The sequence below is a fragment of the Panthera onca genome, chromosome D4, assembly GCF_046562875.1.
Source record: "Panthera onca isolate mPanOnc1 chromosome D4, mPanOnc1 haplotype 2, whole genome shotgun sequence".
Lineage (NCBI taxonomy): Eukaryota > Metazoa > Chordata > Mammalia > Carnivora > Felidae > Panthera > Panthera onca.
The window spans coordinates 44,366,943-44,394,114 of NC_138351.1; the positions used below are offsets into that span (position 1 = coordinate 44,366,943).

General features: G+C 44.4%; 2 protein-coding genes and 1 long non-coding RNA gene across 6 annotated transcripts in view; 1 reads left to right on the forward strand and 2 right to left on the reverse strand.

Annotated features, from left to right (window-relative positions):
• The window catches only part of ADAMTSL1 (ADAMTS like 1), an 881,240-nt gene extending 878,582 nt beyond the window's left edge, over window positions 1-2,658 (forward strand). For all 4 annotated transcript variants that reach the window (XM_078436763.2, XM_078436761.2, XM_078436762.2 and 1 more), the window contains one exon: window positions 82-2,658. In XM_078436763.2, the coding sequence (XP_078292889.2) occupies window positions 82-188 (107 nt within the window). In that variant the 3' untranslated portion in view covers window positions 189-2,658. The remainder of the gene's footprint in view (window positions 1-81) is intronic.
• LOC144614176 (uncharacterized) overlaps window positions 1-6,045 on the reverse strand; it is a 33,862-nt gene extending 27,817 nt beyond the window's left edge. Inside the window, exons 1-2 of the long non-coding RNA XR_013551760.1 lie at window positions 5,551-6,045; window positions 4,713-4,757 (exon numbers count right to left, since the gene is read on the reverse strand). This is a non-coding gene — a long non-coding RNA (uncharacterized LOC144614176). The remainder of the gene's footprint in view (window positions 1-4,712; window positions 4,758-5,550) is intronic.
• A 16,193-nt stretch (window positions 6,046-22,238) lies between these two features.
• SAXO1 (stabilizer of axonemal microtubules 1) overlaps window positions 22,239-27,172 on the reverse strand; it is a 95,188-nt gene continuing 90,254 nt past the window's right edge. The window contains exon 4 of the mRNA XM_060609693.3: window positions 22,239-23,401. Within this exon, the coding sequence (XP_060465676.3) occupies window positions 22,398-23,401 (1,004 nt within the window). The 3' untranslated portion in view covers window positions 22,239-22,397. The remainder of the gene's footprint in view (window positions 23,402-27,172) is intronic.

The following is a 27,172-nucleotide window of genomic DNA, read 5'->3' on the forward strand; positions in this document are numbered from 1 at the left end:
GCCCAAGGCAGACCCCAGGAAGCACCCAGTGGCCAAAGCCTTTAGCTCCATTTCACATCTTTCTTTTGTCCCCTTTCCCAGTGGAGTGCAGAGATACTACCAGGTACTGCGAGAAGGTCAAACAGCTAAAACTCTGCCAACTCAGCCAGTTCAAATCTCGCTGCTGTGGGACTTGCGGCAAAGCGTGAAGACAGGGCCCAGGGAAGAACTCTACCCTGGCCACACAGAGGACTCCCGCCACCACCTTGGACAGAACTTAAGCTCTCTTCGTTTATTTATTTATTTTCCTCTCCCCACCCCCGCCCCACACACCCTCGTCCAACCTCCTCCCCCACCCCAGACATGAGGACCTCGGCATGTCCTCTCTCTCGGTTCACTGGAGAACAGAATGTGGGGGAAAGACAAGGAAAGGGGTCTACAGGAGGTTGCAGAGCAGATGCCTCGCCTTCCCAAACCCAGGTCCCGAAAAGGCGGAGGAAGAGGCAGGCGTGGCTCCTGGGGACAGCAGGGAGGCAGAGCCAGTAGCAGATGAGAGATGGGAGGGTAGGCCACAGAGCGTTTGCAAAGCATTGGTACAGACTCCAGACAACCAGCTGTGTCTTTCCTGGCAGCACACCGTCCACACGGGAGTGTGCTTCTGCTTTGTGTCCTCCTCTGCCTCAGCCTTGGGAAGAGCAGGCAGGGAGGGGAGGACACCATGGGAAGGCAGAACCCAGGCCAGAACTCAGCTCTTCTGCCGGGGAGCATCAAGAACTCCAAGCACAGATACAGAGCATTAAGGCGGAGACCATCCAAGTAGGCCCGAAGCATACTTGATGCAGAAAACCACGTGGGGGCTGGGGCGGGGAGGAGACAGAAGCAAAAAGAAACCTGTGCATGGTCCTCGGTGGGGAAGTGCAGGTAGATGGGGAGGAGTGAGGAGGCTCGGGGAAGGGGCCCTCTGGATTCTGCTGCCCTAGCAGAGGGCACACTGCCTGCTAGGAGACCTGCCCTCCCTGAGGTGCAGGGGACTCCCCACTCCCCACACTGTCTCGGACTTCTGCCTGTACCCCCCTAGCAAAGCCAGTGAGACATCAAGATCTACTTGTTCAGTCGGGCGGCCCCTCTCATCTCTCTCTACATCAAGAGTCCCCCACTCCCCAACCCCAGCCCAGAACGATACTGCTGATGTGGGTCAAGGGCATTCTGAGCAAGAATAGGCTGGGGTTTCTGCCTGTATGGCCTTTGCTGCCCCACTTAAGGGCCAGGGGTGGGGTTCAATTTGCCAGATGGTATCCATCGGGTCACAGTAGCCGCTTCCAGAACGGGCCGGGGCCCGTTCAGGGTGGGACAGTGGGCTTGTGCGGGCCCACTGTAAAAGCAGTGCTCCTATTTATACAGCAGCTTGGGGCAGGGTGATGGGGTGCAGTGGCAAAGCCATAGGATAACTAAAGCTCGCAAGAGGGTCCTCAAAGGCTTTTCAACCTGTTCCCTACACACACTGAAGTACTATGAACCTTACAGCAATTAATATCCACCCAGTTTTGGTAATCCAGTCAGCAAGGCAGCACACACACTTGCAGTAATGCGGGTCAGCTAGAGTAACATGGCTGCAGCAAAGTCTAGGGGCAAACCTGAAATCCTGGGACCATTTGGCAAATTGTTCTTTCAGCAAAGGGGTTTGGGTGAGTGGTTTTGGCCACCTCCCCCTTGAGTGGAGACCGTTCAATAGCCAGGGCAGCGTGGCCACACTCACTCACCCCTCAGACAGCCTGCTCCCCCCTCACATACAGACTCGCAAAATGCCACCCAGCCCCGGGCCACCACCAATACCAGGGCTGTGTTTTCCAGCCCACCTGGAAGTCAAAGACGGGGGGAAGACGGTATTAACCTGTGTCCTCCCCAGGTGAGCTACGGACAATTAAGGTGGGTCTCTTTCTTCCTCACCACAATGGGCTCTAAGAAGTCATGTTACTAAAAATCAGCGTAATGTTTATTTAAAATAAAAGAGAATGTTTTCTATGTCTGTATATCTTTTGTGAATATTTATTAGGATTTCTTGTATAAAAACGTGCAATATTAATAATTGTACATTGTCATTCAGAAAACAAAGTATTTGGGGGACTTTTTTATTAACTTCCTGCAGTTGTGTTCCTGTAAACTCTGGTAACTATTGTATTGTTCCTATTTTTAATAGAGGCTGATGTTTAACTCTGGATCCATTCACTGTGTACAGAACACATTGTAAAGCTAACGTGGGATGACAGGGCAAGAAGAGGGGACTTGTTTGTGACACAATAGTTATGCATGGAATGGAGAATACAAATTCCATACTGCTACTAATGTGGTTGGTTATTTGTAGTTCAATAGCTGTTGAGAACCAGTGGCCAATATTTACATTTTCTAAATAGCCAGTGTCCTCCAGCTCCGCCTCGTGTCAGGTTGGAGCTGTTGGAGGGGGCCTCAGAGCCAGCTCGGAGGACCTAGGTTTGGGGTGGGAAGCAGCGTGCTCCTTGCATGAGATGAATGTACATTTCCTGTTTGTTCTGTGAATTGTGACTCAGCAGCAACACAAGATGATTAGAGCTGCTGAATAATATGGAAGGAGGCACTTTCCTCCTCTAAAACACAAAACTGTATTTATATTTTTTGTACAGATAATACAGCTTATTTATTTAACTCTTGTCGTCCGAGTCTCTGTTAAGCTCAGCCTTCCGGTCTCGTTCTGTACAGGGGTTGAGGGTGGTTCCCAGCCACTTACGTGTGTTTGGCCGCCACGGAAGAATGGTGGTTTTGAGCTCTGCATGGGAAGCTGGGAGCCCATGCCTGCAGGGCCAGCTCTGTAAGTGAACCCAAAGGAGCTATGTTTGTGGATGTGCACATATTCAGGTTTAGGACTACCCTTGACAATCATCTCATTTATGGCCCTGGGTAGTGGGAACATGGAAGCCACAGTGCCTTCAGAAAGACAGATACATGGGCACCTTGTGGGTGGGGGGTAGATGCAGATTTGGCTGCAGGAGGAGTCTCCAGGTCAGGGGCGTGCACAGTATAAAGTAGCTGTGTGCTGAAATTCTGGATGGACACCATTAGTAGGAGCTAACACTTACAGATCGTTACTACATTTTCATCCTCACATGAGCCCTATGATTATCTGTATATGGGTAGACAGAGGCCCAGAAAGCCCAAGGTCAACCAGCTGGTGGAACAGGGATCAAACTCCTATAAGTCTGGCTTTTTAGCCACAGCCTTTTCCTTACCCACTATGCCATCTCCAGCTTCTCTGTGAAAGAGCGGACAATGCATGGCCACCATCGTGGGTGCCATCTTTCCCTACTGCTTGGAGGCTGGTAGATGACAATGGGACATTTTACTGGAGTTGTCACTTTCTCATCCCCTAAAATTAATTCTTCTGGCATTCTATGGCCCCTAGCTCCCTATTTTTAAAGCATTTTAATAGAAATAAAGCTACTATGGGAAGTGCAGAAAAAAATAAAAGTGTATTGTGGCGTTCTTCATCAATTGTTTCCAGTGGAAGGGCAGCAAGTCCTCAAGCCCCCAGGATGTCCACACAAAGACCTTTGTGGGAGGCACTTAAGAACCCCAGCCTGAAAGCCCAATTCCAATCCATTTTCCAACAACTCACCCATCATATCACAGTCTGTTATGCAGTGTAAAAATTAGTTAGAAAGCTCTTCCCGAAATCCCAATTATTTTCTAAGGAGTTTTAGGTTTTGCCTTAAAGAAATAGTCAATACTTGAACTAGAAATACTCACATACCAACAATCAAATAATATCCTACAGAGACCCCAGGGGAGGATGGGAGGGCAGGGATAAGTCAGAGATGCCAGAGCAAAAAAAAAAAAAACAAAAACAAAAACAAAACAAAACAAAAAAAAAAAAACCAGGAAGTTTCAAATGGTGGGACAGGCTCAAATAGAACATACGGAAAAGTTTCCAGCCCAAATCACAGAGCTCAGCAGGGAAAAAAAGATCCCTATAAGGATGCTCCCAACCACAGCGTAAAAGTTCAGAATCTTAACCACAGGCAGGTCCTGGGATTCAAACTGCTCATACCAGAGTCCCCTGCTTGGCCTCAGAAGTTTCTAGGACTTTGACAGCATGAGCCCAGAAAATCTGGGGCCCATCCAAACCAAAATCATCAATAATCACCAAAGCTCATTCATGCCTCAGTTTCTCACCTTTGAAAAGAGGATATCTCCTAAGATAGGGTTTTTATGAGAAAACTAGCAGTTCATTCACATTGAGGAAATCTAGGATCTCCTGGCACATCACTGAAGCGTCACCGAATGTTAACTACCTTGAAGACAGGGAGATGAGGGCAGAGCATTGGTCCTATTTCATATTCCCATTGTCAGCTGTGAAAGACTGTCCCTAGGTTTTCATTTTTGAGTGAGAAGGACATCAGTCGTTCCTTCAAAGTTCAGTACTACACAATAGTGTCAATAAGAGAGACATTAGTGAACCCAAATCTGTATATTGGAACATAATAGCACATGTAGCCAACTCACCAAAATATTGACATACTTTCAGAAATAGTTCCCAGGACAGCTGTTACCTTGTAATCCCAATGTACAGTCTAGTTTCAAATCAAATCTCCCATTTCCTTTGATTTACTAAAAAAAAAAAAAAAAAAAAAAAGGGACAAATGCTCATTCAAGAGCAAACATACATGTAATGTAAAAGCTAAAGTTAAGGATATCTCACTTACCAAGTGGTAGATTTTCTCATAAACAGCATGCTATGATAATCAATCCTGCAAATAAATCCAAAAAAATCCAATTTTATTAATGACTTTCAGCTAAAATGAGACAACTTAGAGCTCAATAATCCATCTGTGGGCCTCCCCAAAATAGGCAAATTCATCCACAAAGGATAAGGGACTTATCGGGTGAACAGAAGGATGAAGCTCTTGGAAACAGCCCAATGAAAACTGACCTACTGGGTGAATTATCCAAGGAAGGATAAATTAGCAAACAAAATAAAGTGACACCCCCTTGGTTTTGTCTCTTTCAGTCCCTCATTTTGTTCAATGACCAGCCATGATTTAAAGACTTCAGGATTCAGACTCAGAATACACTGAATGTGAGTTACATCAGGGAAGGTGATCTACGCATGTCACATACAACCAAGCAGGAAAATACTGATGTGGATACAAGCCTCAGTCAGTAAAGAATTGAATATTCAATGAATTCTACCAACCCTGTAAGATTAAAATTAACCTAAAATTATCATGTGTCCCCACATAGCCATGCAGTCCACTTGGAGATGCTTTTACAGGTTAAATGCGTATGAGCCAATCAGAGACTGTGATCTTTGGCTGAACCGCAGTTTCTTGTTCATAGCACCCGAAGGTTTTCAAATGTATGTTGCTACCTCTAAACTGGAAGGCAGATATGGTAATCAAGGTTTTGCTGGCAAGAACTGAGCTGTCACCTTGCCTGTCAACCAGAGGTTTACAACTTCACTCAGATGGATTCTGTGAAGCACCTGGTCCCAATCAACCATGTGTCATGCTTCTGATCACACAATATACAGATGTCACTCACCTCTGTGTTTTCCAAAGGCAAAATCCATCTTCAACCAAGGATTTCCCAAGCTGCTCCTAAAGATATGGTTTATATGTGTGTAAACAGAAATTAAACGTGCAGTTTTACGTGAGTGAAGAGAAAGCAGACAGTAGGGAATGGTTCTCCTGCTGAACATAAATAATGTTTGTTTAAGCAGAATGCTTAGGAGGGCCTGAGAGATTGCACAGTCAGCATCCAGACCAGAAAGCATGCCTGGGAAACCTGCTTCCTTTTCCAAGATGACATAAACAGCCCTCCTCTGGGTCTTTGTGATAGCCAGGGTTGACCTTGTTACAACTCCCAAAAAGGACAGAAGACAAGCTGTGAACAGCTTAGTTACCAGGTAAGCAACTCAGGGAAATGTTTAATGGCCAAGGCAGGGAGTATGGTGATGAAGTGCATCATGGGCTTGATTTTCTCCTCCTAATCCTCACCATCTTTTGTTTAAATAACAATGAAGGGGCCAGGAAATGACTGAGCTGAGGCCAGCTGAAGGATGACAAAGTTGTCCAGACAGTCATCCAGGTAGTTCTGTACTATAGCTGAAGATCAGTGTGTCAGTGCCAGGGTGCAGAGCAGGGCCAGATCAATAGGCCAGTCACTCCTGAGCTGAATTTCTTTACCTGCACAGGGCCTTTCTATTGGAATGGAGACACTCAAGGCAACCACCTGGGAGCAAGCCCCCATGATTTGGATCTTCCACTCCCTTTGCAGTGTGAAGGTCTAGCCTATGCACTAAGGTCCAGCTGGGATGGAAAACAACCAAAGTTCTCATCTGGTCTGGTGGACTTCACTCTACCTTCCCCTGCCAGATAAGCATTTATCCCTTCTCATCTCCTCTCCTCCCTGATTTCTTTTCCCATCACGTATCTTCCCCTTCCCTCAGAGTCTGAGAAACTCTTGCCAAGTGCCAACTCTGTGCCAGGTCCAGGCTGGGCCCTGGGGACATGGCTTTCAGGGAACTCAGAGTCCAATCAGGAAAGCAGACATATCTCACCACAAATGCCAACGTGAAGTCCCAGGTTTGGGGGAGTTTCCAGCTCAGTTTTCTTCTTCGTTTGGTTCCTTCACAGTCAGCACCCAGGGATTTCTCCTTTTATTCCTGATCCTTTCTCATTGGGACTTTACAAAGGTATCCTGACTGAATAAATCTACTCCCTCCCACTTTCTCTTCCAATCTACTCCCCATATAGCAGCTAGAACTATTCTATTGCCTGCAAACACATCAGTGTAACCAAATGCATATGTGTGAAACTAACTTAAATCTACACCCTAAAGGCAGTTAGCTAACATTTAATTACCCAATCATAAACCCACCCTCCAAAAGTGACCAGTGCAAGGATTTCAAATACTGTTATCTAAATCTGCACCAGAGGGTTTCTTAATTAACGCAAAGTTCATTAATTACACACCAGTGATATGAGCAGTCCTAGAGGTCTGAAAAGGATACATGGCACCACTGCCCCTGTATTAACAGTCTGAGAATCCAGCACATCCAACAGCCGGGAGCCCCAGGTCTAGAGTTGTCCTTGGTTCTGTACACCACCATCCCCCCACCCCAAGCCACCCTGCTCAGTTTGTTTGATTTGACTAGAGAAGTTTTTGGCTGATCTTATGGTAGGAACATTCACCTTGGAGTAACTATCAGAATGCCAGGATTTGGACAATATGACTTATTTGAGTTCAAAGAGCAGGTTACAGGACTGTGTTGGGCCACTTTGCTGGCATTTACGCCCATGCCACAATTTGGGCCGGGATTGTTTTCAGTGAAACACACCATCTTAGGAGTAAGGCTGCATAGGTGGAGACAGAGAGCTCCAGCCTCTCTTGATGGAGCTACCCATTTTACCAAGGTAACTCAGAAACTGGTGATTAGCCAAAATGGCTTAAATCCATTCACAAAGTGATCTTTGCAAAAGATGGCTTGCACTAGGGGCGCCTGGGTGGCGCAGTCGGTTAAGCGTCCGACTTCAGCCAGGTCACGATCTCGCGGTCTGTGAGTTCGAGCCCCGCGTCAGGCTCTGGGCTGATGGCTCGGAGCCTGGAGCCTGTTTCCGATTCTGTGTCTCCCTCTCTCTCTGCCCCTCCCCCGTTCATGCTCTGTCTCTCTCTGTCCCAAAAATAAATAAAAAACGTTGAAAAAAAAATTAAAAAAAAAAAAAAAAAAAAAAAAAAAAAAAAAAAGATGGCTTGCACTATACCAGTCCACTGTTTCAAAACCTTCCACACTTTCCCACTGTTGTCAGGACAAGGAACAGACTCCTTTAAATGTCCTGAGGCGCCCTGCAAACTCATCTCTGGCCACTTTCCCTGGGTGACAGGCCTCAGTTCTTTGAAAGCTCCATGTCCCAATCTCCTTTCCCTTCTTACCTTCCCATAAACCAATGGAATACCAACCACCACACCCCTCCCCACCTGCTCTTCCTTTGTGATTTCTTACTTGGAACCCAGGGCAGGCAAATATGGAGGCTATAAATGTTTGTTACTCACCACTTCCCTCAAGATTGCACCGTTTTATAACTTTTTTCCTACTGCCCTGTGGCAAAGCTGGAAAGCTGGGCCTCTCAGAACTTTGACAGCCCACAGAGGTGGATGCAGCCTGAGACTCAAAGTCAGTAGTCAAAGGCAGGGAATCCTGTACTCGTAAGCTATTCTCCCCCTCCATTCCTCCTTTCTTTCCACACTGCACACATCCACTTTTCAGGGCCAGGTTTGGATTTATGGCTGAAAACTCAGTGTAAGTATTTACAATATCCCCTCTTCTTTCTTTTTCATGACTGAAGTATAATTGACACACAATGTTTTATTACTTTCAAGGGTACAACATACTGATTTAACAATTCTGTGTATTACTCAATGCTCACAATATATGCAGTCACCATACAGTGTTATTAAGTTATTGACTATATGCCCGATGCTGTACTTCTCATCTCTGTGACCTATTAATTTTATAATTGGAAGTTGGTACCTCTTAGTCTACTTTATTTTGCCCATTCCCCCACCCACCCCCCTCTGGCAACCACCAGTTTGTTCTCTGTATTTAAGAGTCTGTTTATTCATTCGTTTTGTTTTTCAGATTCCACATATAAGTGAAATCCTATGGGATTTGTCTTTCTCTGCCTGACTTATTTCACTTAAAAGCATAATACCTTCTGGGTCCACCCATGTCATCTCAAATGACAAGATCTCATTCTTTTTTTATGGCTGAGTAACATTCAGCCATTTTGTGTCTGTATGTGTACGTGTGTGTGTGTGTGTGTATGTGTGTAAACCATACATGTATATACACCATATCTTTGTTCATTCATCAATGGACACTTGAACTGCTTCCATATCTTGGCTATTATAAATAATGCTGTGATAAACAGGGGTGCATATATGGTCAATTAATCTATGACAAAGGGTGAAAGAATATATAATGCAGAAAAGACAGTCTTTTAAATAAATGGTGCTGGAACAACTAGACAGCTACATACAAAAGAATGAAACTGAACCACTTCCTTATACCATACACAAAAATAAATCAAAGTGGATTAAAGACCTAAATTTGAGACCTGAAACCATAAAAGTCCTAAAAGAAAACATAGGCAGTAATTTCTTGGCCTTAACAACATATTTATGGATAGGTCTCCTCAGGCAATGGAAACAAAAGCAAAATAAACTATTGGGACTACACCAAAATAAAAAGCTTTTGCATAGCAGAGGAAATCATCAACAAAACAAAAAGGCAGTGTAGTGAATAGGAGAAAATACTTGCAAATGATGCATCCAATAAAAGGCTAATATCCAAAATACGTTAAAAAAATGTATACACCCAAAAAATGTGATTAAAAAATGGGCAGAGGAATGTTATTCAACATAGTATTGGAAGTCTTAGCCTCTGCAATCAGACAACACAAATAAATAAAAGGCATCCAAATCGGTCAGGAGGAGGTCAAACTTTCACTCTTCGCAGATGACATGATACTCTATATGGAAAACCCAAAAGAGTCCACCAAAAACTGCTAGAATTGAATCATGAATTCAGCAAAGTTGCAGGATATAAAATCAACACACAAAAATTGTTTGCATTCCTATACACCAACAATGAAGTGATAGAAAGAGAAATCAAGGAATCGATCCCATTTACAGTTGCACCAAAAACCATAAAATACCTAGGAATAAATCTAACCAAAGAGGTGAAAAATCTATATGCTGAAAACTATAGAAAGCTTATGAAAGAAATTGAAGAAAACACAAAAAAATGGAAAAAGATTCCATGCTCCTGGATAGGAAGAACAAATATTGTTCAAATGTCGATACTACCCAAAGCAATCTACATATTCAATGCATCCCTATCAAAATAACACCAACATTCTTCACAAAGCTAGAACAAATAATCCTAAAATTTGTATGGAACCAGAAAAGACCCTGAATAGCCAAGGCAATCTTGAAAAAGAAAACCAAAGCAGGAGGCATCAAAATCCCAGACTTCAAGCTATACTACAAAGCTGTAACCATCAAGACAGTATGGTACTGGCACAAGAACAGACACTCAGATCAATGGAACAGAATAGAGAACCCAGAAATGGACCCACAAATGTATGGCCAACTAATCTTTGACAAAGCAGGAAAGAATATCCAGTGACATAAAGACAGTCTCTTCAGCAAGTGTTGCTGGGAAAACTGGACAGCGGCATGCAGAAGAATGAACCAGGACCACTTTCTTACACCATACACAAAAATAAACTCAAAATGGATGAAAGACCTAAACGTAAGACAGGAAGCCATCAGAATCCTCGAGGAGAAAGCAGGCAAAAACCTCTTTGATCTTGACTGCAGCAATTTCTTACTGAACACGTCTCCAGAGGCAAGGTAAACAAAAGCAAAAATGAACTACTGGGACCTCATCAAAATAAAAAGCTTCTGCACAGCGAAGGAAACAATCAGCAAAACTAAAAGGCAACCGACAGAATGGGAGAAGATATTTGCAAATGACATACCAGATAAAGGGTTAGTATCCAAATTCTATAAAGAACTTATCAGACTCAACACCCAAAAAACAAATAATCCAGTGAAGAAATGGGCAAAAGACATGAATAGACACTTCTCCAAAGAAGACATCCAGATGGCCAACCAACACATGAAAAAATGTTCAACCTCACTCATCATCAGGGAAATACAGATCAAAACCACAATGAGATACACCTTGCACCTGTCAGAATGGCTAACATTAACAACTCAGGCAACAACAGATGTTGGCAAGTATGCAGAAAAAGAGGATCTCTTTTGCATTGTTGGTGGGAATGCAAGCTGGTGCAGCCACTCTGGAAAACAGTATGGAGGTTCCTCAAAAAACTAAAAATAGAACTACCCTATGACCCAGCAATTGTACCACCAGGCATTTATCCAAGGGATACAGGTGTGCTGTTTCAAAGGGACACATGCACCCCCACGTTTATAGCAGCACTATGAACAATAAAGTATGGAAAGAGCCCAAATGTCCATCTATGGAAGAATGGATAAAGAAGAGGTGGTATAGATATACAATGGAGTATTACTAAGCAATCAAAAAGAATGAAATCTTGCCATTTGCAAGATGACAACTGGATGGAACTGGAGGGTATTATGCTAAGTGAAATTAGCCAGTCAGAGAAAGACAAAAATCATATGACTTCACTCATATGAGGACTTTAAGACACAGAACAGATGAACATAAGGGAAGGGAAACAAAAATAATACAAAAACAGGGAGGGGGACAAAACAGAAGAGACTCATAAATATGGAGAACAAACTGAGGGTTACAGGAGGTTACTAACTAGGGGGATGGGCTAAATGGGTAGGGGGCACTAAGGAATCTACTCCTGAAATCATTGCTGCACTATATGCTAACTAATTTGGATGTAAATTTTAAAAAATAAAAAATAAAATTTAAAAAAAATGGGCAGAAGACTTGAAAGACATACAGATGGCCAACAGACACATGAAATGATGCTCAACATCACTCATCACCAGGGAAATGCAAACTCAAAACCACAGTAAGATATCACCTCACACCTGTCAGAATGGCTAGTATGAAAAAAGACAAAAAACAAGTGTTGGCGAGGATGTCAAGAGAACCCTCTTGTACTGCTGGTGGAAATGCAAATTAGTGCAACTACTGTAGAAAGAACACGGATGTTCCTCAAAATATTAAAGATAGAGCTACCATATAATTCAGTAATTCCACTGCTTGAGTATTTACCCGCCCAAAAAAAAAACCACTAATTTGAAAAGATATACACAATATCCACTCTTCTAACTAGATCCCCCCAAAAATGATCCTTTGGTTTGCTGAAAAGATGATGGTGGGTGCAGAAGAATGCAAAAGTTTGCAAAAGAATGAGACCAAGACTAAACTATACTACATGATAAAAGGACATAAAGATCCTGAGGGACAAGACCTGGATGACTGTGGCTGGAGAGATGGGGGAGGGAAGGGGAGGCAGGTCATGTCTCAGTTGATGGTCACAATCTAAAGGAAGCCATGCCCACCCTCCAAGCAGACAACTGCCCTCCTTCTCCCTCAAGGTACCTGGTGCCTAATAACTCTAACTTTGGGAAATCTTTCCTTATGTACTTCAGAGAAGACTCCCTTTTCCCTATGGGTCATAGTGCAGAAAGGGGAAACAGAAAGAGGAAAAGTTCCTAGAATTCACAGAATGCTCTGTTCACCCCCTCAAACAGACCACATGGGGACCACAGCAGTGAGTACAAGCGCCAGGCTAGTCTGACTACAGAGCCTCCTCAAAAACTGCTGTACCTTGCTTCTCAGAAGCAGCCTGCTGGCCATCCAGCATTCACATGTCTACCCAGCCCTCCCCAAACTCAGTGGAGAGACCCTGTCCTCCTAGTCTCTGCGACCTAAGGTTCTAGAGACATGCTTAATTCCCAGTTGTTTTCACCCACCTCTAATCACCAATTCCATATGGCCTGCCTTCAAAATATGCCCAGGATGTGACCCTTTTCTCATCAGCCCCACTTCTACAGCCTGGCATGGGCCTGCATCCTGCCAGGCCCTGCTTCTACGCTGGCCCCCTGCAGCCCCCTCACAGAGCCTGGGTGACTACAGGGATGGTTGTAACATATACCAGATCTGAGCACTTCTCAGTTGGACCCTTGACATTGCCCCCCAATTCCAAATTCCTGGCCATGGTCTATACAGCCCTCACAGAAATGTGCCCACCTCAGGCCCTTTTGCTCTACATGTTCCCTGGGGTCATCTCCCCCTTTGAGCCTCTCAAACATCATCTTCTCAATGAGGCCCACCTTGACCATCCCATTAAATACCACCTGGGCCTCCCAGAACTCCTGGGCTTCTCCATTCCAATTATGTTCTCCTTTTTCATGGTGCCTATCACCTTGTAACTTACCAAACAATTTACTTATTATGCTTTTCATATAATATGTGTTGGTTATTTATATTATACATATCTTATTATATATAATTACGCATTGTTTATTATTAATGAGTGTCTGTCTACCCCACTAGACTATAAGACCCACAAGGGCAGGACCTGTATATGTTCTACTTACTGATGTTGTCCAAAGCACCCGGAAGAGTGCCTGGCACCCAAAAGATATTTTCTGAAGGCATGAACTAATGTATGTTTGTGTACACATACAGACGGATGGAAGAAGAGGAAGGAAGAAGTGTGGTCAGTGAGTCCACCTATCCTGAGGACCAGAGCTAAGACAGGGGTTATGGGGTAGAGGAGGAAGAAGAGGAGGAGGAGGAGGAGACATAGAAGATGAGATGTGTGAAAGGAAAGAGCATGGTTTTGAAGTCACTACCCTGGGGGTGGAGGGGGACTCCCTGGATGGCGTAGAGAAAAATGAAAAACAGGGAGATGCTGGAAAGCAACTGAGGGCCATCAGGCGGGTCCCCAGGAGATATCCCCGGGGCAAGACCATAGTGAGATGTGCAGCAGACCCAAGAGTCTGGAAAACGGCCCCATGATAGCTCCCAGAGTGGATGGCAAAGGTAGGAAACACAGCATTTTTGGAGCTATGGAATCCTAAAGAGCTTGGTAATCAAGAGGCAAAACCTCCCTAAATAGCACTATTCGAAGATCATAGTAAAACAAACAACAGATGTGACTACATGTTACCAAATCACAAGATGAAAATACCTTTTTCCTCCAAAAGGCCCAAGGGATCTTTTTCTACAATGAAGAGAATCTAGTCTTAATGTAACTATTTCCAACAAAGAGCTTAAAAATTTAAAGATCTCTTCATATAACCTTCAGCTCCTGGATGTAATCATTCCTTCCTATGCATTAACCTTATAAGTAAGCAAGCATTGTGTAAAGAAGCTCTGTTGCAACCCAATCAACATCTTTGTAAATATCTGTGTGTTTCCAGAAGCAATTAGTGAGTAAGTCTGAGTGCTGAGTACAACGAACAGTGGAGAATCAATCACACGCACAAACAGCTACCATTCCCAGAGCTCATACACCTATACGCCGCATGGCCCTGGAAAGGCATTCAAAAATTCATTCTTTATCCTCAAGATCAACAGCCTCCTACATCTCTCCAGCCTTCCCCTTCTTTCAAACCCATGGTGTCACTTCACTGTTCACCCAGCTGGTTCTACAAACATCATTTCCTCCACTGGGAGTCAAACATCATTCCCCCAAGTTACTTAACCCATCTGAGCCTCAATTCCCCTCAGTTCCCTGCCTGAACAGGGAGATAACAACAGAAGCAGGAAGCACGTGTGGATGCAGTGAGATGGCAGGTGCTGTTGCTGTCAGAACTTAAGAGAGCTCTACACAGGAGATAACAGACTTGTGTCCACTCTCCGGTAACTGAACTTTCCCAGGCTCCCTGTACCTGCCCTCTGGCTGGGCCAGAACCTCCTATTTATCAAGAAGCCAAACAATTTCAACGGTCAAGGACTAGGATGTTTCAACACTCAGAGTTGACCCTGAGGCACAGCAGGATTCGCTGAGGTTTTTAAATCATCAAAGAAAGGTTCAACTACATGCTTGCATGCGTGCAGATTTTACTGTATTCTAAACTTATTTGAAAAAAAAAATGTATGATGAGCACTTGGCACTGTTTCTCCATGTGTGTTCCAACAGGTTTTACACAATAAAAGGGCTCTATTGTCAGAGTTGGAAACTGTTGTCTCTGCCTGCTCAGAGTTCATCCCTCCCCTTGCCTGGAAACTCTACGGCTTCCTTTGGGGACCCACCCCATCCCAAGCCCTCCCATGTTCACATAGCTTGCATGGGGTTGACCCTAGCCATAAACACTACTCAGTCCAGGGGTGGACCCTGATTCAGTCCTGGACAGGGAGGATTTTCATTCTCCCTGGCCATGGCAATCAGTTCAGAAAGGACCACGAGTCTCAAGCCAGGCAAGAAACTCATTTCAGGGATTTTTTCTGGAACCCCTGGGAAGGAGAAGCCCTTTAGCTAAAGAGATGTTGTGAGCTTAAAATTGCTGGAAACCATCACGTGGAAAGGGCCTGCCTAAGAAGGCAATGCAGAAGAAAATAAAGGCAAAAGATGAAGACCAAGCACCCACTGCATCCTTCAAGCCGTTGGATTCAGCTGTGCCTGAAGCCCACAGATAAAGCCCTAGACTGTTCAATTGCCTGAACCAAAAAATTCCCTTTTCACTTCTGCACTTGTAATTGCAATAATACTGATCCATGAACTGGGTTATACAAAGTTAAGCAAGGTTCCTTTAATATAGGGTTTCAGAGAGCCTTCAAAATATCATTATGCAATACGAATCTCAAACTACCAAACTTCTATGTCCAATGAACTTTTTTGAAGACCATATCACAGGACTTTTATTCCATAGAAAACACCTTCATAAAGGCTAATAGATATTACCTGTAGGTTAACTTCATATTAAAATACTCCAAAGCTCCAATCCCTTATAATTCTGGACAAATGAGACAAATGGGAATTCATTTACCCAACTCTGTTGATGCATTTGGCCAGACTTGATAAGTGTATGTGTATAATTTTTTATAATTTTTATTAAATGGGGGTCATAAGCATAAACTATGATATATTTTTCCAGACTTAATAAAATACGTGTGTATGTACATGTGCAAATGTGTGTGTATACACACACATACATGTACATTATTTTAAATTATTACATTGAGGTCATAATTCCTGAGATGCTACACTTTTGAGTTCTGCATTTTAAACCATTTTTTGGTCTCTAGCCCCACTGCCAGGCTGTCACCCCTTTCCATTTAGATGTTGGCCTCTAGCAGAAGAGCCCTGCCCCCGTCCCGCCCTTCTGAGGGCTAGTAACCCAGATAAGAGAAACTCATTGGAACTGTGTGTGAAAGAAAGAAAGAAAGAAAGAAAGAAAGAAAGAAAGAAAGAAAGAAAGAAAGAAAGAAGAGGAAGAAAAAAGGAAAGGAAATGAAAGAGAGAGAAAGAAAGAAAGAAAGAAAGAAAGAAAGAAAGAAAGAAAGAAAGAAGGAAGGAGGGAAGGAAGGAAAGAAGGAAGGAAAAAGGAAAGGAAAGAGAAGGGAAAAGAGAAAAAATGAAGAAAAGGAGCCAATATGAGCAGAGTGAGGGCCAGGATCAGGGGTGCATAAAGTACCTGAGTTTCCATACATGAAATTTGTCAGTGATTTTAGCAACTTAAAGCCAGCATGTGTCCAGGTTCTAGCCACAGTTTTGGACATGGAAGGTTCCAAATAACTGGCCTTCAAATATGGGAGGTGTTCTAACACTGAGCCAAGCAGAGAGACTCTCCATGTTGATAGCAAGCACTGAACTCTGCTTAGAAACTTTAAAATGAAAAGTGGGTTGTTTTTTTAAGACTGGGAGATCCTATTGTGCCAAAAATTCCATTTCTTAGTTTATAAGTCATTCACTGGCATAGATGCCAAATTTTCATCATTTTTCATGCATTCTGTCTGCCTATGTTTCTCAAGTAGCTATTTGCCTGTTTAAAGGGTATTCGTGGGCTCCCCTGTTTTATGATCCTATCACATGAAATGGATGGGAATCTAGGACATGAGGGAGTAACCATGCTGCCTCCTTGGCAATGAAAGAATAGCCTTAGCCCTGGGTAGATTGGCAGGGTGCAGGTGGCAGGCAGGTTGGTCTGGGTAGTAAAAGCCCAAGACAAATCAGTGTTAGATTCAGTCACAGGAGTGAAAACTTCCTGAATCCTTTTGGTTAACATCAACCTGGGTTTGCTGCTGCACCAAGAGAGTTGACAAGAAAAAGCCATCAGGACTTCTCATGTCAGCATCCAAGGATCCAGAGACAGGGACCAGGAGCACCTGTGGTACAGAAGTATGACTTAAAGCACAGCCCAGCCTAGCATTACCCTGATGCCTTTTCCAGAATCCAGAGCACATGTTCTGGAAGGCTCCAGGGCTCGTGTTGCACCCCCAAAGTGGGGAGGAGCCAAGCACCTGCTCAGCCAGCCTTGTGGAAATTCTGAGCCTACTCTGCCAAAGCAAACACCTCCTCCTGGCCCCCACCCCCAGTATTTACGCTCAGAAGGGCCTCTGTCTTCCTGCTTCCAGGATGCTGACCAGATGTGGGCCTGGGTGATGGCAGGGCAGGCCTGAAGAGCCAAGGGATCATTTAATCTGCAGTTAGAACTTGTGCACACCCCCACCCGGCCCACTAGCTTCCTCTTGGCAACTACACAGCTGAAAAGCACTTTTAAAGGAAATAGATCCCTCAATTCATCTTTATGCCTGAGGTGACCAGATCCCAAAAGGGTGCATCACTGTGGAAAGGTGTGGTTGTGACAATGCCCCTGCCTTGGAGCAGTTCGCTTCACTCCTGCTTTAGATGCAGAAGCTTGGGGTGGGGCAGCCAGTTATTCTATGTATGTTATTTCGAACATGCTCACGGCAATGAGACTACAATGGAAGGTACCTGGCAGACACAAAGGGAAAGCAAAACCACGAGACAGAGTACTTGCTCTCCCAGCCACTCCAAAATGGAGCCCCGGCCCTGGCCAGGACTGTGCCTGCTCGTGTCGCATCTGGGCTGTGGTCTCTGCTCAGTTGAGAGCTGTCTCTGAGCCCCTCAGACCTTCCCTCTGTGAAGTTGCTGGTGATGTGTGAGAAGGGTGAGAGGGAGGATAGGTGAGGCCAAGGATGCAGGGCAGGGAGTGCCGTCTGATGCTGTCTGCACAGCCTTGGGAAACAGCTGGGGGTTCAGAAGCCCAAGCCAGGGCTCCCTTCACCTGTACCTACCAGTTGGCCTGGTACTTATTCTACACTGCCCACCTCTGCCCTTCTGCCTAGTCAGGGGTGAAACTCACCCTCCAGGTATGCTTTCCAGTTGAGAAAACCCCCAACAAAATCCCATTCGTGCCTTATCACCTCCACGTGGCTCCATCCATGCAAGGCCAAGGGGCAGGCTGCCTGCCTGTGCCGCTCTCCTTCCTGCCCCACTCACATACACCATATTAAGCTACAAAAAATCAATAATGAAATTACCAACACCATAGTGAGCAAGATGGGAGGAGGACCGTCAGTGGACAAGGGATTTCAAGAAATGTGAAGTCGACAAGAGGCAGATGGGAGAAGGAAGACTGACGAGTGCAGAAGGGGAAGCTTACTCTGCCAAAGCAGAGAGCAAAACAGTCACAAGAGAGTCAGAGCTGACAGGGAGCAGGTCTGCGAGGCAGAAACAGGCAGGGGTTTGAGGCTTAAAACACAAGCTACACAGAAAGCAGGGGACAAATGGTGCTAAGGATGGGGATGGCTGTAAGAACCACTTACAATGGCCCCACCATCTCCACCCTCCAGACCTGGCCTACAATCTTACCTTACCTTACTTACCTTACCTACCTGGCCTACAATCTTACAGTCAAGCCAAAAAGGGAGGGCTCATCCTCACAGACAGTGACCCTTGAGAAAATGCAACATTTGAATGCAGGTCCTTTAACCTGTTCTTAGTGCTCTGTTTCTACCTTAACTGGGGGGGCAAAGTAGAGAGCAGGTTCCTGATCACCAAAAAAATGAGAGTGGTGTGCTGGGGTCATCATTCCTGTATGTGGCCCACTGTCCAGGGGACCAGGGGATATTACCTGCCCTGCTGACAAAGGCACCACCCCATGCATGACACAGGCAGGGAGACACCGTTGTGGAGAGTGGGGCCTCATCTGCTGGGATGCACCATATCCCAAACCAGAAGACCATGCCCAACCAGCCCAGGGATTCCACACCAGCAAATCTCACTAGCTGCAGCCCATCAGCCACACTCGGAGACTCTGCTTACTCGGATAAGATGGAATTTGCCATCTTTGGGCTTCAAAAGCCCTATCCCTGTTTTCTTCCCCAGAACCTCACCCCCAAGCGTACTGGATCCTGCGCTGGAGCAGGTTCCCTGCTTGGCCATAAAACTCTTCCCTCTGCGTTTGTTCTTTGGTCTCTAATAATTTTTCTTTTTTAATATGCATAAAGCCTTGAGATGCTGGGCTATGGTAGGTGATTAAGGACCCACTTCATTCTCACAGGGGGAAAATTATACAATAAAATTATACATTTGTACATATTTCTGAGTATTTGGCAGCTTCCATTACCAGGGTTTGTTGGACAAAATCCTACCAGGTGTTAGAGAAGTGTGTACACACATGGACAGGTGTTTTAATAGAGGTGTTTCCAACAAACTCTTAAGTGGAAGCTGGATACACAGAACTGATGAAAAAGAGCAGGAGAGGGGAACTAAGTCCCCATCTGCTCAGCTCACCTTGTTTCCCTCCTCCTGACTCCAGTTACTTCCTAAAATGACATTTCCAGGGAGCACAGGTAGGAACCCCAACTCAGAACAACTAAAAACTAACTCAACTATATGGGGGAAAAAAGCAGTTATGGAATTATATGGAAACTATATACGGTGAAAAAATAAAACAAGCAGTTAGGCTTACCTTCGCACATGTAAACAATGACCGATAAAATCACAAGTAGATTCCATTAGGTACAACTCAGCAACCATCTTCATTATCCTCATCACCATCATCCATGTTTAATGAGAGTTACCCATGAGCCAGGGCCAAGTGATTGACCTATATTCTATCATTCAACACACACAATGAAGCCATAGGGCCAGTAATGCTATTATTCACATTTTAACGAATTTGACCAAGGTCTCATAGCTAGCAGTGACAAGGGCCAAGAAGCAAACCCAGGTCTGCTGGGCTCTCTCCTTACATGTTGTTAGCCACTGGGTTCCACTAGTCTCCTAACAGCCACTTGTATCCTCCCTTACATAATTTCTGTGTTTTCTGAATTTTTTACTGTATTAACCACTTTCATAATAAAGATATTTTGAGACCAAAATGGACAGACAGAAGAAAGCAGATTCCTTAATTCTGGTAGAAGTAGGCAAGGTAGAGATGCCCTAAGTGGCTCATCTAGCCTGAGGTCACCTGGAGGTAACCCCTAAATGTCACAAAGGAAGGACTCAGAGGAAATTCCTCACCACAAGAGGGCTAGCACTCTTCAACAGGCCAGGTCCATCCATCCTTCTTCAGCTTCTTTGTAGTCATCAGAAACATTAGAAAAGCTTATTGGTCTTGATATACAGAGCATGGTCCTATAACTAAGAGGAAAGGAAGAAGCAGGGAGTATGAGAGAACTAAAATTCCCAATCTACCAAAACAGACCATGTCTAAAATCGTTAAGTCAACAGACAACAATATATGTATATGATTTAAGAATATGAAGGAAAATATTAGCAGAGACATAAAATAATGTTACATTTTTCTCTGGGGAACCAATAATGGGGGAGGCCAAGAGGCTGGAGCATAAGAGATTGTTGCATTTTTATAAGCATTTAGCACCATTTGGCTTTCTAAGTCAACTGCCAATATTTTTGACTTGTAAAAAATGATGAAATAAAAATAGAACTCACCCTCCTTAGTGGTCTCCTTTAGCTTAATGCACTCCAGGAAGGAGCTCAGAGAGAATGTGGCTTGATGGTGTTTGTAGAACCACGTGATCTGGGACGTGGCAGATGGGAAGTACCTGTTGCCATGGGAAGAGCACTGGATCTTGAATCAGAATGCCTGGGTTCTAATCTTGATCTTGGTGCTCTAAACTCTGTGGCCTTGGGCAAGGTATATAACCTCTCTGAGCCTTTCTACCCCATAAAGGCAGGTAGATATCCAGACCCCATATAACCAACAAGAGGATTAAATGATTTTTATCCCAATTCAGTGATACAAACCAAACTTCATAGTGAGGCTGCGAGGCATGGGACCTCAGAGGTCTGGGCCAGGCAACTAAGAGGCACAGAAAGACTGGACCCCAGATAAAAGATACAGGTTTCTTGCCCATGAACCAGGCACTGAGCCTAAAACCAAGCAAGTCTCTAGTTCAGATTTGAACTGAAGTCTCCTCCTCCACACACTGTTCCCAAGATTTCTAAGACTATGGAATATATTTGGGGTTCTGTGGGCTCAAAAGGGAGGTAAGTGTCCCTGGTGTCAGCCTGCATCCCTCTGAGTGAGGTTTACCCAGAATCCATCTGACCCTGGCATAAATCCTCTTGGACAAAATCTTTGCTCAATTCTTTCCAATTCAAAAAAAGGGGACACCTGTGTGGCTCAGTTGGTTAAGTGTCCAACTCTTGGTTTCGGCTCAGGTCATGATCTCACAGTTTGTGGGTTCAAGCCCCATATCAGGCTACACTCTGACAGTGCAGACCCTGCTTGGGATTCTCTCTCTCTCCCTCTCTCAGCCCCTCCCCCCACTTTCTCTCTCTCTCCCTCTCTCCCTTTCACTCAAAGTAAATAAATAAAAATAAACTTTAAAAACATCATAAAATTACCTAGCCTTAGAATCAAGCCTTACACCCAAAAGAGAAAACTCCAGCCTTTTCTCCAAGACAGGGTCCAACTCACCACTATGTCAAGCTTCACCACAAGTCTGGTCACAGCTGTCATTTTTTAAAAAAAGTAGGTCCAGCCTTCCAAGAACCAGCCCAGCACAGAGCAATTGTTCCAGGCTCCAAGAACTTAGAAAAGCCCACAGTTTCTGCTCACAGCCCAGGGGGACGCCTGCCAACTACCTGGTTGAAAAGGGGCCCTTTTCCCCCCTCCACTCTCTGGAATCAGAGCCAGCACTGGTTTGGGGGTAAGAGAGACCTGGCACGTCCATGCTCCCCTGAGACTGCCACAGACTCTCTTTCTCCCCCACTCCCTCCATTTCCTGTGACTGAACAGCACTATTCAGACAGCACTACTCTTGGCTGGTATGTCAGGGTGTGAAAAGGTAGAAGGGATGTCCTGTAAAGCAGCCCTGGGCAGAGAGAACACAAAACTCCAGACTGGACACAAGGTACTCTCACTAGTACTGGGATGCGATGGGGGCTGGAGTCTGGAGCCTCCCCAAAGGTCTCAAGGAACACACGCTGTTCTCTGCAGAGACAGCCCGTGGGGTGAACACACAGACCTGCAGACCCATTCCCCCCCAAACCAAGTTTATTTTTTAGCACTTCATACTTGGCAAGGGTCAATTATGATAGCAATCCATGCAATGGTTAAATTAATAAAATACTTCTGGTTCAGAGAAAAACCCTTCAGACCAGCTTTGATTCCATCAGCACAAGGTAAGGGACCAAGGGGGCTAGGCAGCCAACAGAGGGTAAAGGGGAGTATTTAGCCAGTGATTAAATGGCATTTTCCTTGACTCAAGAGATTCTCATTTTATTCAAGTGTCCTGGAAATGATGCTGAAGACTTTTTTTTTTTTTTTTCCACTTTGGGGAATTCTTTTTTGGCCAACAAATAACTCTCAATCATCTGCTTTTAAAAGTATTGTGCAATTTCTAAGTAACAGTTTTTTAAAAATCAGGCTGACACTGCCAACTCTCGCTGGTTGGGGTTTTCCGAATCACCTACAGAAAGACGGCTGCCCTGCTGAGAGCCTGTCCGGGAGACCGGCCTGTATATCTTGTGCCCCAAAGCATCCGTTTCCTCAAAAATGTAGCCAGGAGGCTCAGGGTATGAAGCCAGGCACCTGCCCATGTCCTTGGGAGTAAAGCTGATGGTGTATGTGGTCTGGCCCTCCGCAGGGATATTTCCTCGGGAGCCAGCCCAAGGAGGCTTACAGCTTTTGGTAATGATGGGTGGGTGGGGCACATAGTGAGCCCGCGTGGTAGTCAGACAGTCCAAGGGCTCAGTGGGAATGTTCAGCTGGGGAATGGGTTTGGCTGGCTCCATGCGTGTCCCCGGCCATTGCTTGTAGTCATCCTTGGTGGTAGTGGAGCTTTCAAAGCGGCCACCCTTCTTGACTGAGATCACCGGCCGGAAGGACTGAGCTGGGGCACCCTTAGGGTACGTGTAATGGGCCTGCACTGTTGTCAGAAGGTCCATCTTTTCTTCAGGAGGGACATAAGCAACAGGAGCTTTGGAGAACATCTGGGGCGTTGGCCAAGCTTGGTACTTGTCTCTAAACTCAGTGGTGTTAGAGAAAGGCGTTTCTAAACCACAGGACCTGGCTGGAGGTTTCAGACTCTTGGCTGGCTCTCCCATCAGGCCCCGGAAAGACTCTTTATGGGTGGTAAGGCTTTCAAAGGGGATTTCACAGGGACTGAACTTCGCTGCCTCATACGCAAAGCGTTTCTCCATCGGGTGGGCCACGTAGCTCATCTTGTAGTTAGTCAGATCCTCCAGGGGGATGTTACAGAGCTTGGGCATGGCCAGAGGCTTACAGCTCATGGTGCTCACTAGGCCCTTTACAGAATAATCATCCTGGTGTGTAGTTCTACTATCAAACCTGGTTGATGCTGGTCGGTAATGGTGTTCTGGACGAAGTAGCTCTCGTCTTGGTTGGTTCCAGGGTAAATAATCAGCTGAAAATAAAACAGAAGTGGTAATCACTTACAAATCAAGTCCATATAACCTGCATGTATTCTAAGGGGCTCCAAAGCCTTAAACCAGTCTCCAGTGAGATGGTCCTTGAGACAAAGGAAGAATAGGTTCCTACCACCACCTCAACCAAGGACTTAATATTTCAACTTTATGGTACTTGCAGTTACTGTTCAGAACAGATACATTTATAGGAGTCTCATCATATCCCACAATGCCACATGCAGGGATCTTAGAGGGTCCACCACTGTGGGAGGACCTAGTGATCTGATTCCCTCTGAGGAGTCCAACCACTGGCTTCTCCTGATCCAAGAACAGTTCTGTTCTTCTGTGGGGAAGTGCCCTTTCTGAATCAGCACAGAGTGACTGGGAAGATATGCATGCTGTAGTGAGACAGGGGATTCACAACCCCCCACTGGTGGGCCACCAGCCAGACCAAACAGACCTCTCTTCCCATATTGTGACCATGATTGTATCCCTATAACCCACACATTTAATCCATATAAAGCAAATATGCTGCCCCAAGAGAATAGGGGCATTGTACTGGCTAGTGAGAGAATAGCAGCTGCCACCTGCATTGAGTTTATTATATGACAGTCAATGTTCTAAATACTTTCTACATGAACTCATTTAATCATCAGACAGGCCTAATCAGGTGGCTGCTTTCAATATTCCCATTTTAAAGATGCAGAAACAGAGGCACAGAGAACTTAGGGAAATTTGCCAAGGTCACTTGGCTAGAAGTAGAAAAGCATGAATGCAAATCCAGCTCCAGATTTCCTGGAGAAATTCCAGGAATTTCCTCCAGATTCCACTACCTGGTTCTGACAATCAAGGAACACTACGTACCAGCTAACTGTGCTCAGGAATTTCCATACATGACCTTGTTTCATCTTACAACCCTTTGTGATGGGTATAATTACCTCTATTTTACAGATTTCCTTTTTGTTTGTTGTTTCATATTTAAGTTTTAATTTTATTTTTTATTTTTTAAAGTTTACATCCAAATTAGTTAGCATATAGTGCAACAATGATTTCAGGAGTCGATTCCTTAGTGCCCCTTACCCATTTAGCCCATCCCCCCTCCCACACCCCCTCCTGTAACCCTGTTTGTTCTCCATATTTATGAGTCTCTTCTGTTGTCCCCCTCCCTGTTTTTATATTATTTGTTTCCCTTCCCTTATGTTCATCTGTTCTGTGTCTTAAAGTCCTCATGTGAGTGAAGTCATATGATTTTTGTCTTTCTCTGACTGGCTAATTTCACTTAGCATAATACCCTCCAGTTCCATCCACATAGTTGCAAATGGCAAGATTTCATTCTTTTTGATTGCCAAGTAATACTCCATTGTATATCTATACCACCTCTTCTTTATCCATTCATCCACCGATGGACATTTGGGCTCTTTCCATACTTTGGCTATTGTCGATAGTGCATGGGGGTGCATGTGTCTCTTTGAAACAGCACACCTGTATCCCTTGGATAAATGCCTCGATTTATCTGGAGTCCAAGAGCAGGACTCAGAGAGGCTAAGGAATTTCTCTAAAACTCACGTGGCTAGGGAATTAAGAGTTGGAATTTAAACCACATAGTTGACTCCAAAGTCATGCTCTTCTGACAGCCTGTATTATAGTTAGGAGCACTGTGTATCTGGAGAGAATGAAGGTTCAAGAAAATACTAGTGGAAAATAATCAGAGAATATTTGCAGAAAGAGGAGAATTTCAGCATGTTTGAAGAATGAAAAGAATTGGCCACCTGTATCTACAGGATGTCTGTCTCAAGAGGAACCTTTGCTGGGGGGACTGGAATGGCCAAGATAACAAGAGGTCTGCACCCAAAGAAAACCTGCCCTAAGGATGGCCCCCATGCATCCTGAGGAGGTTTTGTCCTCAGACACCACAAGAGACTTTTCAAGTAACTTCCCCACACAGATCTAAGGGGCAGCTTTGAAATTAACAATGTAGGTGAGAAAAATAGGACAGCAAACTATGTCATTCAAACACTTTGACACTGCTTCCGTTCTTTTTGTAATACTGGGCTCACACCAAAGTCCTACATTGCCCCCATTGTGCCTATCAATTACCAGATCTAAAGTAACCAATATGAAATCCTAGTGGACCCTCTGAATCCACAGGGAATTCTCTTGTTTACAGCTTTACAAAGGATTAGTACAAAAGCAGCTTCTCAGGGGCCTTGGTTATATATAGCCAATACCCGTGGACTCCATAGGCACACTTTCTTTTAAAACACCTTTACTGAGATATAACCTGTATAACACAAAATACACCATCTTACATTTTTTAATTATTCAATAACTTTTACGGACCTGTACAACCATCACCAAAATCCAGTTATAGAACATTTATATCCCAAAAGTATCAATCAAGCCTATCTGCAATTAATCTTTATTCCCATTCCATCTGCTCTTGGTCTCTATAAATGCACACTTTCTATACATTTTATATAAATATAATTGCACAATATATAGTGTTTTGTACTGGGCTTTTTTCATGTAACATAATTGAGATTAATCCCTGTTGTAGCATGTATCAGTTCACTTTTTTTTTAAATTTTTTTAACGTTTATTTATTATTGAGAGACAGAGACACGGAGCATGAGTGGAGGAGGGGCAGAAAGAGACAGAGACACAGAATCCAAAGCAGGCTCCAGGCTCTGAGGTGTCAGCACAGAGCCCAATGCGGGGCTCGAACTCGCAAACCACGAGATCATGACCTGAGCCAAAGTCAGACGCTCAACCAACTGAGCCACCCAGGTGCCCCCAATTCACTCCTTTTAACTGCTGAATAGTATACATTATATGGATACACCAAATTTTGCTTATCAAATATTGATGAATATTTGGGTTGTTTATACTTTTTGGCTATTAGGAAATTTTCTGCTATGAACATTCATGGTCAAGTCTTTGTGTGGATATATATTTCATTTCTCTTAGGTAGATAGGCAAATGGTGTAACCTATGTTATATGGTTTATCTATGTTTAACTTTTTAAGATAGCACAAACTTTTCCAAAGTGAATGTACCATTTTACATTCTCACCAGCAATTTCTCCACATCTTCACCAACACTTGTTGTTGTTGTTGTTTAATCTTTATTTTTGAGAGAAACTGTGTGAGTGGGGGAGGAACAGAGAGAGGGTGACAATGCAAAGCAAGCTCCAGGCTCCGAGCTGTCAGCACAGAGCCCAACGTGGGGCTCAAACCCACAAACTGTAAGATCATGACTTGAGCCAAAGTCAGAAGCCTATCCGACTGAGCCACCCAGGTGCCTCTTGTTATTGTTTTTTAATTACAGACATTGTAGTAGGTGTTTAGTGGAATCCCATTGCAGTTTAATTTAAATTTCCCCAGTAATGCATGATGGTAATAGAAATAAACACAGAGAGTTAAAAAGGAGCAGACACAAGAATATGTCCCAGATGAAAGAGCAAGACAAAACCACAGAAAATGGGCTAAACAAAACAGAGGTAAGCAACATGCCAGACAGAGAGTTCAAAGTAGTGGTCATAAAGATACTCACTGGACCCTAGAGAAGAGTTTCCAGTGAAAACTTCAACAAAGAGACAGAAAATACTTTTAAAAGAACCAGTCAGGGGCACCTGAGTGGCTCAGTTGGTTAAGTGTCCAACTTTGGGTCGGGTCATGATCTCACAGTTCATGAGTTTGAGCTTCGCATTGGGCTCTCCATTCTCACCAAGGAGCCTGCTTCAGATCCTCTGTCTCCCTCTCTCTCTGCCC